The sequence below is a fragment of the Cryptotermes secundus genome, unplaced genomic scaffold, assembly GCF_002891405.2.
Source record: "Cryptotermes secundus unplaced genomic scaffold, Csec_1.0 scaffold79, whole genome shotgun sequence".
Classification (NCBI taxonomy): Eukaryota; Metazoa; Arthropoda; class Insecta; order Blattodea; family Kalotermitidae; genus Cryptotermes; species Cryptotermes secundus.
The window spans coordinates 2,636,731-2,654,050 of NW_019741974.1; the positions used below are offsets into that span (position 1 = coordinate 2,636,731).

The 17,320-nt window shown below is 36.1% G+C and overlaps 1 protein-coding gene across 3 annotated transcripts in view; it reads left to right on the forward strand.

Annotated features, from left to right (window-relative positions):
• Positions 1-374: 374 nt before the first annotated feature.
• Positions 375-17,320, forward strand: part of LOC111872794 (tyrosine-protein phosphatase non-receptor type 13) — a 487,820-nt gene continuing 470,874 nt past the window's right edge. For all 3 annotated transcript variants that reach the window (XM_033754853.1, XM_033754854.1, XM_033754855.1), the window contains exons 1-4: positions 375-463; positions 4,388-6,589; positions 7,332-7,516; positions 17,115-17,196. In XM_033754853.1, the coding sequence (XP_033610744.1) occupies positions 4,453-6,589; positions 7,332-7,516; positions 17,115-17,196 (2,404 nt within the window). In that variant the 5' untranslated portion in view covers positions 375-463; positions 4,388-4,452. The remainder of the gene's footprint in view (positions 464-4,387; positions 6,590-7,331; positions 7,517-17,114; positions 17,197-17,320) is intronic.

A 17,320-nucleotide genomic window follows, 5' to 3' on the forward strand; every position in this document is an offset into this window, starting at 1 on the left:
TGGCGCGGAGGTTGAAATCCTTTTATCACAAGTCAGTACAGATAAAGGAATGTTTGAGTCACAAGAGGAACCCAGTGTTACAAAAGCAATTGAGGAAGACAATGAATTTCAGTTACCAGTTGAACATATGAAACATTCTGATCACCAGGACTCAGTGGAGAAGTCTTGTATATCTCTCATCAGACAGGATCCTGACCATGGAGGGATGAGTTTTATCCCCATGGCACAACCAGAACCAGCATGTGCAAAGTCTGTTGAGGACTGTTATCTGAATAATGTTCAGTATGCAACGGCTGTTGATGTGGTGTCTGGAGGTGGAGAGTCAGAACCAGTATCAACCTCTGTAGCAACACCATTGAAGTTAATGCAACAGCTACATATTGAGGAGCCTTCCACTAGTGTTCATGGTAGCTGTGATAGTATCAGAGCAATCTGCTGTGTGTTGCATGCAGAAGATGACAAAGTAAGTATATAGTGAAAATTTCTTCCTTCTTCAGCATCTTCATTCATGCTGATTTCACTTTCATAGCATCCCTGTCATTATCCTTCCTAAGAGTTAATCATTAAGATTCTTTTGCTTCAATTTGCTTTCCCTTCATCGCTTTATGAAGCACTGATTCCTTATTTCCTGTAGTGAACAAAATATTTCTTGATATATGACATATTTTTTGAAGTTCAAACAACAATTTTTCATACAGTTTGTGGATGTTTTGAGTTTAAACAAATATTTCATTAAAGTGGCCTCTGACTGCATAATATTCTTACTAAGTTTAATAAAAACTGACCATTTCATTCAAAAGTTGCATGTGGATAAAGATGAAGAATAAGAGTAGATAACATACATCTGGGATAGTTTTGATGTTTTGGTTATGAATTTTATTGAGGATTATTGAAACTTCTAGTGCACCTTTGAAAATTTCCTGTATGCTGAAGAGCTATGTATTTATCAGAATTCTATTTTAAACTGTTCTTTGTGTATAAGCAATTATTGATTTTACTTGCACTCTTAAGTGTTCCTGTTATACCTTGTACAGTAAACCTTAGCAGACAACCCTTGACATCCCATTTGCTGATACAAATTTAATCTCTGAAAGCTTCATATTGTAAAGAGGTGTGAAATGAAGAGTAGAATGTTGCATGTAAATAGATTTCTTAGTGTCAGAATGAAGAGGGATTGCTTGATTGCTGATGATGAGTACAGGGAAGAGGGCTTCCTCTGTTTTATCCAATTACCTTCCCCCCTCAAGTTCTGACAGTAACGGGAATCTTGTTAGCTTCAACAGAATGGATTAAGGTGACTAAATACTTCCCACACACATATATTGAGACAGGTCAACACATGTTCAGTGTTGCAGGGTTTCTCTGTGTCTTCTCATATTCCAGGGATAGGTCCACTGTTTGTTGTGTGAAAACTTTTACCTGTGAATCTTTGACCTTACAGTGTTACTGTGATATTAGCACACATATAACATGGAAATTATAAGTGGTGAGAGTTAATTTTCATTTAGTAGTTTTGTGATATGCATTTTATGGTGATGGATTTTAAAATACAGCATCACTATCAGAAATCATAATTATGTAGAAATCATTAATAATAATGTGTGAACTGGATTGAACTGGCTAAGGGTGGAATCCAACTTCAAGCTTCTGTACTGATTCAGAGGCCACGCCATAGCTCAAGCAGTTAGTCGTTGGCTTCCCACCACGGCAGGTGGGTCCCGATCCCGGGTCTGGTCAAGTGGGATTTGTGGTGGACAAAGTGGTGCTGGGGTGGGTTTTCTCTGAGTACTTCGGTTTCCCCTGCCAATCTTCATTCCACCAAATTCTCCATCATCATAATCACAGGGGGCAAGCTAAAATAGGCCAATCAGTGACCGCCGTGCTGAGTGGACCCAGTTAGACTCAACCACCCACTAAGTGAATTTAAAAAGAAAATCTGTATTGATCCTTCTTTTCCATAAGAAGGAAACTTCTTTACTGCCTGCGCCATGACACTTTATTTTGTGTTAAATTTTACAAAAAAGTATTGTCTCTGAGTTTGTAATGCTTTGTTTTCCTGTCTAGTAACAAGAAAGCCGAACATTAATATACACAGACCTGTAATTTTACCTGGTGATTTACATTAGTATCGAACTCAGGAAATGAAGAACACATTTGAATAGGATTCATTTTCCTCATTTATTGTTATATGAAATAAGTATAGGATACTATCAAAGTGTATTGCTTTTGTTTCATTTTTGTGAGTCACATGCTTCTAATTCTCCAACAGGTTTCAATCCTTGTTAGACAATCTTCATGCGGTTTTTACAGAGATTAGAAGGAAATGTATTTGGAATGAATCAATCATAATTACTTTATCCTCGTCTTCAAATAAATACGTAGGTCGTACCAAAAGTCATGAGCAACTTTTTTTCATGCAACCGGGGAACAGCAGACGAAAGAGAGTGTGGTGGTAGTTGGAACCAGCTGTTGTGTTAACCTTGAGTGTCTTGTGACGTCAGTAGCTTGCGTCACGTGTCCAGTATCACTCCTAACAAAATGGCCGACAACGATATGTCATTTCGCCAGCATGCTGTCATCGAATTTCTTGTGAAAGAGGAAATCCCTGTTGCAGAAATTCACCAGAGACTTCAGCATGCTTATGGAAGTGTGTGCATGTGTGCGAGCAGTGTTTGAAGATGGGTGAAACATTTTAAAGATGGGAACACCAGCATCGAAGATAAGCCTTGGAGCGGTCGTCCTCGAACAGCCTCAACTGAACACAACAAGGAAAGAGTGGATGAAATCAGTCAAGATGACAGGCATGTGACTGTGGACAGAATAGCCCGAAAACTTGGAATAGGGCACAGTGCAATACAGGAGATGATTGCAAGCTTGGGCTATAGGAAAGTTTGTGCTCGTTGGGTCCCGCGGTTATTGACCAAAGACCACAAAGGTCAGCCATCACCTCAGAACTGCTGCAGAGATATCGATGATTTTTTGCTCTGTATTGTGACATATGACGGAAGCTGGTTTCACAATTTCGAGCCTGAAACAAAACGGCAGAGTATGGAATGGCACCATTTGCACTCTCCATCAAAAAAGAAGGCAAAGACAGTGCCATCAGCTGGGAAGGTGATGGGCACAGTCTTTTGGGATGCAGAGGGGTTTATTCTGGCCAAATTCCTGGAACCTGGGCAAACCATCAATGCTGCTTGTTATGTCCAGACGCTGCACAAGCTCCATCGTGCATTGCGCAATAAACGTCCAAGATGAAACATCATCATCCTGCATGACAATGCTCACTCCTGCGCCACTCGCCTCACATCAGAAGCAATTGCAAAGATGGGGTGGGAAGTTCTTGCACACCCCTCCTGTAGCCTCAGACTACCATCTTTTCAGATTTGTGAAGGATCAGCTGCGTGGACAACGTTTTGAGACAAGGGAGGCAATTCAGAAAGCAATGCATCAGTGTCTTCAGATGGCTGGAACGGAATTTTACAGAAGGGGAATTTTCAAACTCCCAGAACGCTGGGGAAAATGTGTGCAAAGAAGTGGAGATTATGTGGAAAAATAAAGAAAGGTTTGTAGATTGAGGTGCTGTATTTGGTTTGTCAATAATAAAGAATGTTACTTTACAAAAAAAAATGTTGCTCATGACTTTCAGTACGACCCTCGTAAATGCAGTTATTATTAAAGTAATGAAACCAGTAAGCAGTGAATGAGGTTGGCTTTTCTAAGGGACCTAACCAAGTAGGTGTCTCCCACCACCCCTTGGCGGAAACAGATTCAGTTTCTGATATGTCATATTCTCAAGTTTTTAGAATACCAGACAATGGACAAATTCCAAAGAAAACAGTAATTCTGAACGTATACTTAGCTTTCTCTAAGTATACTTCTAGACGAACTTCCTTACTGGCATCATTTAGAGATTCTGTGTTTTTCTTTAGGTATGTATGTCATCTCCCAGTAGATTTACATTATTATCATAGACCAACAGCTGTTGTGTCACATTTAATTTCAGTCCCACCTTAATGGACCTTCTTAATGGCATATTCTAAAGAAAAGTTTAAAAGGAATGGTAACAGAGTTGACAGATGTTTACCTCTATGGACTTTAGTATATGTTTCATTTAAACATGTTTTAATCAGCCAAATTAGTTTCATGGGTAGCCAAAACTCCATGAGAATATTGTACAGTACTTCCCTCCTAACTGAATCATAGGCTTTCTTGAAGTCTACAAATAGCTGATGTACTGTCTTATGGTACTCAAATTTTTTGTCCAGTATCCAACAAATGGAAAGATCTGATCAGTAGTTGATCTGTAAATGTCAAAACCCACACTGATGGCCCCCAGTAATTGTGACTAATGATGTATGAATTCTTAAAATATGCTGTTTATTTTCAGATGAATGGAGAGAGTCTCCTCCAATACCTCCACCAAGATACAAGAGAAAACATAAATTAGCATCCATGACAACTGTGACTCACATCAATAAAAGTACAGATAGAACTGTTGCAAAGATAATCCCACCCAAAAGAAGACATCGATCCACATCATCTGTGGAAGTGGCAGTAATTACTAATGATTGCTACTGCAAAGATTATAATAATCAAGACAATAATACAAATAGCATTGTAACCACAGATGAATTGATAACTAAGACTATGAATGATAAAGCTGTTAACAGCATTGAAGTTCCACATTCAGTTTGGCTCACTGATCAACCTAATCATCAATCCATTGATGAAAGAAAAATTTATGAAGTTAATAATGTGTGTACAAAATCTGAAGAATGTGACCAGAATGACAGTGGGGTATATCTGCCAGAAGCAATGCTTTCTGAAGAAACTGAAAAACATATTAGTTTGATCCAAACTGAAAGTGATTTTAGAAGTTCAGGCATTCAGGATACAATTAATTTTACTAGTAAGCATTTGATATCCTTAGATCCAGTTATGCCAATGTTAGATAATTCACACAAAGTTAGCAATGAATGTGAGGTGACTGCAGGATTGCTAAGAAATTTTACTTCATTTTTATCTGTTCCAAATGAGGATCCTAAGCACTTGTTGGATGAAGCACAGACCTGTGTACTATGTAATGCTCATCTTACAAAGGCATCTACGCCTATAGTAGATGATTCCCATATTTTAGTTGAGAATGTTGAAGAGGCTACCAATGATATTATAAACAGAATATGTAAGTGTCTTAACTGTGAAAGATCTTTAAAAAACTTATGTACAGAAAATAGTCGTTTATGTATGGATTCCAACTTTTCTATATGTGGCTCAGATTGTACTGGCAGTGTCTTCCATAAAAGAGAGAAAGAGCTCTGCAATGATGATTTGTCAGAAAATAAGAATGCAGTTCAATTCCTGCTACCTAAAGAATCTCCACCTACAGATGTAGCATTAGTATCCAGCATACCATTTTCTTTGAACCAGTGTCATTTTAACGATTTGAGTAATGCAACTGAAGAAAATACATGCATCAGGCAAAGTGGCCTTGGCCTCTTGTCCAGTAATGAGGAACAGAGTGTTTCATTCATTAAATATGATACTACTGACGGTAAGGCATCAAGTACTGATATCTCAGTAGTGAATGATTTGACTGATGTGACTAGCAGGAATAATTATACAGCCATAGCTAGAAGAATACCAAAGAAAGCATCTATTTGTGATGGAGGCTGTTGTTCATACAGTGCCTTGGAGAATTTTGAGGCTGTCACTCTCAATCAGGATAGAGAAAACCAATGGGTTGTTTCAAATAGTGCAGAAGTGGATAATAAGGAACATACATACTACAAAAGTAACAATTGCAAGACTATTACAAGCAAGGAAGAAGTGCATCCCAACAAAATATCAAAAAGCTTTCATTTGTTTCTTAAAAATATGTTAACAGATGATGAAGAATATGATCTCAATTATCAGAGGGATAATATACAAAGCTCTATTAATTTTAAGTGTGCTTTAAACCAAACTGAAGTTACCAACTCAACAGAAAAGACTAATAAAGGAATTATGTGTTTAGAATTAAGCAAGGAAGAACCTACAGGACTTCCTGGTCACTGCAAGGTATCACCCAGGTGTATTGTTGTAGAATCTTGTGTAGTGTGTGATAGTGTATGTAATGGCAGTGGATACTGCAATCAGCATGTATGTGATAGTGAAGACTGTTGTGTGATGTCACTTGTTAGTGTGGATACCACTGTACCTTCCTCTAATAAAAGCCGTCAGTCACCATTACATGGAGAACACCAGGTTTCATTAATCTCAGATTGCTGTAGCAACATGAAGAAATCAAAAGAATTAACTAATGATCTTAGTGTTGCTAATAAGAGCACTGAAGAGTCTGTTAACAAAACTAGTGAAGATATAATTAAAACAAATAATAAAGAATCTTTCATAACAGTAAACAAGAGTGCTACATTGCCTTCTTCCGGAAGTACGGATACTATTAACAAATCATATAATTATTCACATGATCAGATAGCAGGTAGATCTAATGCCCCAGCTATAGTTAAGAGCAGAGATAAACCACTGAAGAAAAATAAAATTAATGATGATTGTTTGGATCACTTGAGGACAGAAATGGAGAAAAACTCAGGTTAGTAATCACATGAACTTTCTATATATTAATATTTGATGTTAACAAAAGGAAATTTGCTTTAAGATAAGTCTTAAAATTGTGTGATGAAGGTTTGTTGTTAAATGTACACATTATCGTTTTGTTTTGGTTAAAGAAACACAACAATCCAACATTTCAGATGATGGTTCTGCTTCCATAAAGTAAAAGTATGATGCCTACTTTGTTTGGCCCAATAGAAGTAGCTAATCTCTATCACTAGACAACAATAATTCTAATCAGGGTATGTAAACTGTGAATGTCAAAAACACAGCTTGGAGTGGGAAGAGAGACTGACCCCTAAGAACTGTAAAGTTAATCATTTTACCTTAAAACCAAAATCTATTAATGTAAGTTGGGTGGGTGGAGGGTGGATTTTGGAACACTTACATGATAAAATTTTAAGGACCAACATTCAAGAATATAACAACTGATAAATAAAATATTGCAATGTAGTAGGAAAGCAGTATTTTAAATTGTTTAATTTTGGTCCGTTACACTATTATACACAAAATCAATACAAAGGAAAGCAGTAGATTCAATGAATGCTGCAGGCAAAAATGTCTACACCATTCCCCTTAAGACTAACACAACCAAAAGTCATACAAACTACAAGCAGTAGGTTCTGATTTCATCGAAAATTATAACAGTCCGATAAAATTAAAGGACTTAATTTCTTACTTGCATCTATAGTTTTGTGTGTGTATTTTCTTTTTAATTTCAGAAGTGCATGAATGTGGTGGTGAAAATAACAATAATTTTGAAAGGACAACTTATGTAAGAAAAGAATGGTTAATACCTGTCAAGAAAGAAGACGTGAAGAATAGCGATCACATGAATTCAGATGCATGTGAAGAATACCATGTTGAATTGGAAAAGATGTGGGGTAGTCTTGGACTAAAAATAGAGGTTTGTATCAGCCAAAGAAGTATCATCCTTGGTAGTATTATAATACAGTGATTTTGTTATGTGGAATCAGTGGACTGTAAAAATGTAAGGTATTATATTCTAAGTAAAAGTTTGTTTATTCTTAGTAGTCTTCCTTTTAATTTGTTTCAAGACTGTATTTTATCTTTCTAATAATTTCAGTCTTATTGACACTTATTCCTTTTCATATAATTTTGAAAGTGACAGCAGCCATGTAGAATTGTGTATTCATGAGTTCTTATAATAAGATTGTTTAGATTATTATATTTTTTCATGGCTTAAGCTTGTAATAGCATTAGTAGCTCACGTTTTATTATATGCTTCATTGGTTTTTAGAACCGCTATATTGGCCTACTCAATTTGAAACACAATTTTCAATATTGTTCATTTGAATGCCTTAATGTGCCATTGTAATTTGTTTTCATATAGTGCAGATACAACTCTGTGTATGACATTGATTTTTTATAGATTTTATATGTGCCAATCTTAACTACAAAGAGTTAAATTAAGAATTTCAGGCAGGCATGGACATCTGTAAAGCGTGTAATGTGTTAGTAGATACCTGTAATATTGATAATAGTGATGTTCATCACATGAATTCACCAAGACATTACATTTCAAGTTCAGTAAGAGACACCACTACTAGAAATTGAGGTAATTATCATTAATTCCAACCCACCTTTTTAATATTTGGTTGCAGTGTGGGAGGATTTACTTCAACAAAGTTGTGATTTCCCAAACTATGAGATTGATTAACCTTTTCACTGCAATCCTGTATTTAAGCATCCTGTTGCATTATTATATCTAAAATTGTGTATATACTACACAGTCCATCAACAGTGCAATGAATTGTTCCTTCTTTCTTTCACTTTCACTCTCGACACAACATATTTCGGCCCTAAATGGCCATCCTCAGGTGCCTTCCTATGCTTAAACTGCTACACTGCACTAACATTATCCATTCATTGCATATGCAGTTTTAGTATATTAAGACACCTGAAGATGGCCATTTAGGGCTGAAACATGTTGTGTCGAAAGTGAAAGTGAAAGAAAGAACGATTTGTTGCATTGTTGACGGACTGTGTAGTACATAAACAATTTTTCACTGCAGTCATCAAAGCCAGATTTCCTCTGTCCCACCGAGCAAGTCAGCTCCAGCAGTGATGCTTCTGAGTTTATTCAGAAGGTGATCAGTTCATATATAAGCCAGAACACTGACTGTTATTCATGGTTTTCCTCAGTCCTTCAAGCAGATGCCAAGATAACACCTTATTTTAGGCCATGTCCACTTCCTTCCACATCCTTTTCAGTTTGCCTCACATAATTGTTATTATCCTTCCATTTGAACCTGCATATTCTGAGATGCTGAGAAATTGTTAAAGAAATCGTAGAAACCCCATCCAAAGATTCTTATGTCAGTATTTCAGGTATTTTGTCAATAATTTTTCAACCTACATCTTTGAATCTGTCCTGGAATTCCAGCATTCACAAAGCATACTCAACTGTGTATGCCAGTGGTTCTCAAACTGTGGGGTGCGACCCCCAGGGGGGGAGCATACTTTCCTACAGATAAAAATTAAAATTGCCCTAAATCAATTAGAAAAGTAACAAAAAATAAAAATACATATAGAAAAACTTTTGATGAGTACATGCTTTTAATTATCATGAATTTCAAAATAACTAATAAGTGTTCTCTTTACCGGCAATTATAAAACGCGTATGCCAGAGACAGCGTTGATAGTTAAGCAGCGGCTTATGTCATCTCATTGGCGCCTGTTGGGCAGGGAGCAGGCGGTTTGTCACCAGACTTAATGGTGATCGACGGGTATGCCTGTTTGATGTTGTGTTCTTATGCATTCAACGTTTCAGTGCAGTTGTGCTGATTTGTTTACCTCTTGAAATTGACTTCATTATGAACAATTGATCATGAAGCATTTCCTGATTAGTTACAGAAATGAAAACACTAGTGCTCCTTCAACTAGTGGTGGGATAGAAGCTACTCGGAGTGTGAAAACGAGAAGGTATGATGAGAACTATTTATCTCTAGGCTTTACGAAAANTGTGGTCAATGATGAAGAATATCCGCAATGTGTAATCTGTCTAAGTATTTTAGCTGCAGATAGTATGAAACATAATAAATTAAAGAGACATCTTGAAACCAAACATCCGAAGTTTACAAATAGACCAAAGAATTTTTTTGTTAGAAAGCTTAGTGGTTTAAAGTCCACCCAACAGAAATTTGCTAAAACAACAAATGTGACTTCTAAGTCCAGGTTTCTCATAGAATTACTAAATGCAAGAAACCACACACAATTTCAGAAACACTGATTTTACCAGCAGCGATTGACACAGTATCAACAATGTTGGGTGACTCTTCTGCTCAGCAATTGAAAAATATCCCCCTCTCTAATGATACAGTTTGTAGAAGAATTTCAGACATTTCTGACGATTTACGTCAGCATTTAATTGAGAAGTTGCGTAACAAGTACTTTGCACATCAAGTGGAAGAAGCGACTGATATTCATAAAGATGCTCATTTAATTGCGTATGTTCATTTTGTTGATGAGTGTAATATGCGAGATGAATTATTTTTCTGTGAGCCCATCTTGAAAACAGCAACAGCTCAAAGCCTTTTCGACAAGATTAATGCTTTCTTTAATGAAAATGGGATATCATGGGATAAGTGCACTGGCATATATACAGATGGAGTTCATTCAATGTCTGGAGTCCATGCTGGATTACAAGCAAAAATGAAAGCTGTTGCTCCCGAAGCAGTATGGACTCACTGTATGATATATCGGGAGGCTTTGGCATCTAAAGAAATGAGCCCACCCCTTCATGAAGTGCTGCAGACGGTTGTAAAAACTGTCAATGTTATCAAGACAAATCCTCTGAAGTCTAGACTTTTTAAAATGCTGTGTGAGGAATGGGTGCCGAACACACTGCTCTGTTGTTTTTAGTGTTGCTCGATGGCTTTCAAGAGGCAAGGTATTAAAGAGAATGTTTGAGCTGAGGCATGAGGTGTTCTGTTTTTTAAATGGGGAAAATCATTCACTGGCAGACAGTTTCAGCAACAAGGATTTTTTATTGAAATTGGCTTACCTCACAGATATATTTGAGAAACTAAATATCCTCAACTCTTCACTTCAAGGGAATGAGGCAGCTGTACTTTCTTGGAATGACAAAGTGAAGGCATTCATGAGAAAATTAGAGCTCTGGAGAAACAGTATGGAAAGCGACATGCTAGACATGTCCCCTACTCTGGTGTCAATGGTACAAGACACTGATAATCCAGTGCTTCCAATGGACATAAAAAGCTGCCTACTTCAACATCTCATAATGTTGAAAGTTCATTTCGGGAAATACTTTTGCAATGATTTTGATGAATTTAATGGGATTAAAAATCCATTCAAAAATGCTCGTGGGCCATCATCTCTGAACCATGATATGTATGTATTGACCGTCTTCTAGTGCACACAATCTCACATGTCACTTCCTTACATGTTTCGGCATCACTGTGCTATCCTCAGGTGTGTAATTTACGTTAAACCATTGCACTGCTCGCCATCATATGTCGCCCATAAAATGATTTAAAATGTATATTCTTCACGTTATAAAATACCAGGTTTGCTACTGTCCAAGGGAATATTAACAGTCTAGTTTTAATAAACACACAAACTCAATTTAAAGAAACCACATAAAGACTACTATGAGTTCTTCAAATTCTATTCATAAAATGGTAAGGAATCATTCAATAAATTTCACCAAAGGCAAGCACATTAATAAATCAGGATAACAAAAAGTTAAATTTATGATGGAAGGTGCTTTTGATTAGCTTTCTCTCTCTTTCATTGCTGCTGATGATGATTCAGACAAGCTGTGATAAGAAATCTCAGGCAGAATTACAAGCCCATGAATCTCTTTTAACTTGATTTTTATTTCATGGCAGTACTCAGGGTTAATGCTCAGTTTATCTATTTCTGTGTAGTAGCAGGAGTCAGGGCATTTTTGAAGCATTCAAATTAAATATTATAAATGACAAGCATCACTTTTTTTTTGCACATACATACTTAAATTGAGTTGCAGGGAATATAATTGACAGACCTACAATAGTGGGTCATATTGCCCCTTTCAGACTATCAGTTGACCATGCCTGATGTAAAACAGTACATGCTATAAAAGCCAAAAAATCGTTTCCATTAATAAATTGGGTACATTCCAAAAACTTATGCTTTAAACTGTAATTTGAAAATTGTAGAATAATTTCCATCAAGTTATTATGGAAATTGTTCCAGAGGATGGTACTTTGAACTCTAATACAAATGTTTTGGACACTATAGCAGACCCATATTTTGTTAAGTGTTTTTTTCATTCATGTTTTTATAAATAGAATATTGAAAAGATAATTAATATAGTGCATAATTAGTAGTGCTTTGTATTAGTGTAATGTATTATACTTTGTCTTAATAATACTAATGATTTTATATTTATTCCACTGTCAGATCAATTCTGCCAGTCTTTTGGTTTCCATCAGAGAGTTTAAATTGTCAGTGAAATGAAAAAACTGTTATATATTTGAGTTTTATTGTTTGTATTAAACATTTTTATTCATGAATTTTGACTTTCATTTGAGTGATTACCAGAAAGACTCTGTGCTGGCATATCCTATAAGACTAAATATATCACGGTGAATTAACCATTCCTTGAAGAAAGCAGTCTTCTGGGATGTGGCGCTGTGTTAGCCGACGTTTCGGAGGAACATATCACCTCCATTTTCAGGGTAGAAGAAAAAAAGATGAAAATCTGCAAGCAAAGAACCATCTTGCAGATTTTCTTCTACCCTGAAGATGGAGGCGATGCGTTCCTCCGAAACGTCGATTAACACAATATCTACATGGCACCACATCCCAGAAGACTGCTTTCTTCATAGTCACCACCATGAAAACCTCAAATCTTACATAATCATTCCTTCCGTCTGCGGCTGTTCTGTTAATGATGCTGATGCTGATGCTGCTGAGGAGGATGATGATGATGATGATGATGATGATGAAGTTTATTGATGGCCATGTTTGTATGAACAGATTTTATTATTTTGGTGCTGTTATATTTATAAATCTTCATTGAACTTGGTTCATTTGTCATAATTCTGTAATTCTATTAGTATTTCATGACACTATCAGTTTTCTTCATCAGTCAACCTTTTTCAAAGTATATTCTAAATTATGTAATAAATAAATAATAAATTATATAATTAGAATGATCAAGGAGGATGAGATGGTCAGGGCATGTAACACGAATGTGGGAGAAGAGGAATGCATATAGGATATTGGTGGGAAAGCCAGAAAGAAAAACACCACTGGGAAGACCAAGACATGAACCTTCGGGTTCCATAAAATGCTGGGAATTCTTGAGTACATGCACAGTTGGCGGCTTCTCAAGAAGGGCTCAGCTCCATGAGTGATGATGATTCTAAATTATGAAAATGGATGGAGATTTCAACAGAATAAAATTATACATAAAAAAATAAGTTTCATATACTCGTACTTTGCTGTAACTCTGATACTGTCAGGTGTCATGTGATATACAAAGGGTATTGTGGAAGGTACACTGTATTCTTATTTTAGAGATCTGATAGGATAATATTTGCCTCATAGTAATGGCATCTGAATATGTGCAGTGGCTTTCTGGACATACAGGATATGGATCAGAGGACAGAAGAATATATTGTCAAACACATCAGTAACTAAAGATGGGCTTCAGATTTGTAATTGGATTTATTGACCACTTACAGGTCCTAACTACAAATAATTTTAACACTGTAAGGATTACTGTAATTATAACACATACATAACTTCTTAAATATCTGCTTACACTAGCTGTTGCCAGGTAACAGATCTCAACAATGGCTACACCTTTACAATGTCTTCACTGAATTACACACTCCAAATATTACATAAAAAGTCTTCTCTTCACAGCCACACTCTTGCAACTACCGCTTTTCTTCACAGCCTCCCGTACAGAACTGAACTCTCAACTGAAATCTCCTAGACTCCCTGTGACTAGATCTTCTAATCACACACAAAGTCTTCACAGGCTGACATATAATTCTTTGACTACAAATTTCCCATGGCTTTCTCCTACCTACACTGAATTCTGGTCCAATTCCCTCCCCTCAGCTCTGGTCTTATATCCTCTTGACATGGACCACACACAGAAAACACAGCACTGTACTGTTGCGTGACACAGCTCTGTATTGTTGCTTGAAGCAGACCACATAGAAAACACAGCTTCCTATATTGCTGCATGTTGGAACATGTTTACCGAGCTGTTGCCTAGAAATTGGTAGCATAACCCCATTCTATTGTTGCGTGCATGTATTACTTAGAAACAGCTGTTTCTGTTGCTCATTAGTTCTTGCTTGTAGTAAATATGCCACAATGTGTTCCTTATTATCTTGGATCACCTTTCTTTCACGTTGAAGTCTACATTTATAGAATATCTTGATATTTGAGGTTCTTGTGACAGTGACAATGAAGGATACTACTTTCTTGGACATAGTAGCCTGGTAGAAGTTTGGTGACATTTTTGAGGAATATACTGCCTCTGTCTTCGGGGTTGAAGAGTAAACCAAACAAACAGAGCAGCATTATGTTTGCTTGCTTGGTTTACTCTTTCATCCTGAAAATGGAGGCAGTACATTATGTTGGACTACATGGCGTAAGATGCTAGAAAATGTTACTGTTCTTACTGAATTCTATTTTTTAAAGCAACATTAAAGTACTTGAAATACACTAAATATCAAATGCTTATGATGTAAATCAACACTTAAAACAGATCTAAAATAAGATATTTAGTCTGCACCTAAGCAGGAACATGACCCTTCACACTTAATTTTGTACATATCTTTAAGTAGACCACAAATAGCAGCACAGAGTTTATGATAATAGTCACTGAGGAATATGCTTTGACAACTAAAATTTGGGTATGACCAAGGAATGAAGAGAAAGAATTAGGAAAGAGTTCCACATGTTTCCACCATGTTCACATATTTTTAAAATGTGAATTTTTATGTTTTAATATAATGTTTTCTTACATGCAGTAGGGCTGTTTGCTTAGCTCTGTGGGTTTTCTTTGACAGTCATGGCACAAACTTTGTGCCATGACTGTTACTACTGTTACTAGCGTTACTATGGAAACGACTGCTGGATTCGGAACATGTGACATGTTTTTACCTGTCACAGGTGTGACATCTATATAATAGGTACATTAAAAAAGGCGCGTATTCGAATGCAACGTTATATCAAAATTCCAAAGCAATTGGTGAAGAACTTTCGGAGATCTTCGACCAGAGACAAACGAACATTTACATTTTTATTTATATAGATGATGGAAGAGAAGGAAGTGGCTCATATTTAAAGAAAGAAATTTTGCAGTTATGAAACTGCAGCCATATTATTGCCATAAATTTTTAACTTAACATATGTGTGTCCTCACAGACTTACAAGATCTTTCTAGATATTTTCACATGTAGGGGGTTAGGTGTGACTGATATTTGTGAGTTTTAGATTTGATTCATCGGATTTATTAGATATCTGTATTACAATTACACTTGATTACAACAATTAACACATTTAACTCCTTCTGGATAATGAATCTCTCACTGCTGTCCGACCTCTAGTCTTCTCTTGCGCTCCGTAATTAAGTAATTCCATACTAAATTAATCCCATAACTCACTCATTTGTGTGGCAAACTCTCTTGTTCTGATGCTTCAGCGAATCATGCAGAAGTGACGTCCTTCGACAATAGAGTTCTCGCGTCCCTAGACATTACTGTGCTTTGACCAGTTTGTTGTCATGTGAACAGCCTTTAGCCATCTGTTGTAATGGAAATGTTTCTGTGTGCATTTCTAGGGATCAACATCTTTCTATGCAATACATTGCTTATTCAGTATTATTCGTTGTGGAAACATGTTCCAGCAAGTCATTACGTAGCAATGCATTCACATGTCAAAATATTTATTGGCTCCTCTCAGAAGTACAAAATTTGGCAGGTTATTTTGATTACTGAATATATTATTGTTCTTTTATTATTTATTTTAAGGGTTGTTTTATGACACTTTCAGTATCTGCACTATGTGGCATTGATGTACTTTTACTGTATGGCGTATATTTGTTATTCTGAGGAAGAAGCTCTAATTTGTTGCGTATGGTGCTTTATCAATACTTTCCCTACAGATAGTGCTTTAAATTTTTATACAGTTTCTTTCTGTCCATCCTTAATAAATCTATCTGTTACATGGAGTCTCAATGACTTACATGACAAGGGTGGAGCTATTTTGCTTATCACGTTGGCTTTGATGTCTGTTCTTTTCACATTACAATTTGTTGCAAAGATTTTCATGATGCACACAATGCTATATGTTCAACAAGTGTTGTGCTATATTTTGTAATATACAACATATTCAAGATTAGACCTTAATATTAATACAAATTTTTGTGCTTGGAACAAATTTAAAGTCGATTTTAACCTCATATAAAGCAGGAGTTACACGTAGTTTGGACTATATGGAACAAAATTAAATTCTGCTTTTCTCTCAATAGAGAATTTTACTGAAACATATTAGTTAGTTTCAGAGATGAACTATGCAGATGGACAGACACAGCTCCTCCAAATAATACATCTCTTTGATTCCCTCTGCACAAAAAGAAAAACGAAGCAGTTTCATTGATTTTATATACTTGCACATATTTATTCAGGGGATTAATTTATTTATAATGGTTGAAATTTTGCCATTGATGAATATATTTTAATTTTACTTGGGATCATATTATCTTATATTTTGTTGAAAAAACAATGCATGTCCTTACTGCACTGTTTTAAATAAGTTTAACTTTGTAACAACATATTCTGTTCTTTTTCATGTTTTGTATTGGTAGATATGGTCAGAATGGAACCCAGGACTCTTTGAATAATAACCATGTATCCTAACCACTAGAAGATTAGGGTATTGCAATGGCAACTTAGTACCTGAAGACGGGAGTAGGGTCAGCTTCAAAATTATGTATGTAAAATCGCAATAGACAGTGTCCGACATGTAAAAATGAATGTTTGAATGTATGAAGGGTGGGAATAATAATTCAGCCCTTGCATTGCAACCCTCAATGATCTATTGCCCCTCCCCTTTATATTAACCCATTATTAATCTGACATTTTGAATGAACTGTAGGACTTTGTTCATGGGGTCATCACAGTAGTCACTTGGTTCCATAAAGAACTGGCCCAAGTGATGAAATTTTAGGTACACTATGGCCTCACAATCACGTAGGATATGTGTGGTCAGTGTCCAACATAATTCTGATGTAACAGATCAGCGGTTGCTACTGATCTGTAGGACATATTTTAATAATCCTGTTATAGGGCTTAATGTTGTAAATAACTCTCCAGTTGACACAGCATCATGAAATAGCCTACCTTTCCTTGTTGAAATTAAATTAAAGGCTCTAGCTTAGGTAACATAAAAATAGAATAATTGCTGCAGACAGAAACATAAGTGGTCACTCAAAATTGTGTTTCTGCCAGGAGTGCTCAAATTTCCCATGGATCCAGATCAGTGATATTCTTCCAGGGGGTGCTGCACAACAGAATGGCCATATAAAGAAAGGTAGGGAGGTATATTCTACAGTTTTACAATATTTGGCTGGTTCATATTACATCTTTAACATGTATTCAGCAAAGTTAAGAAAAGAAGTTGAATTTTCAGTTGTATCATTTAAATTCAACATGAC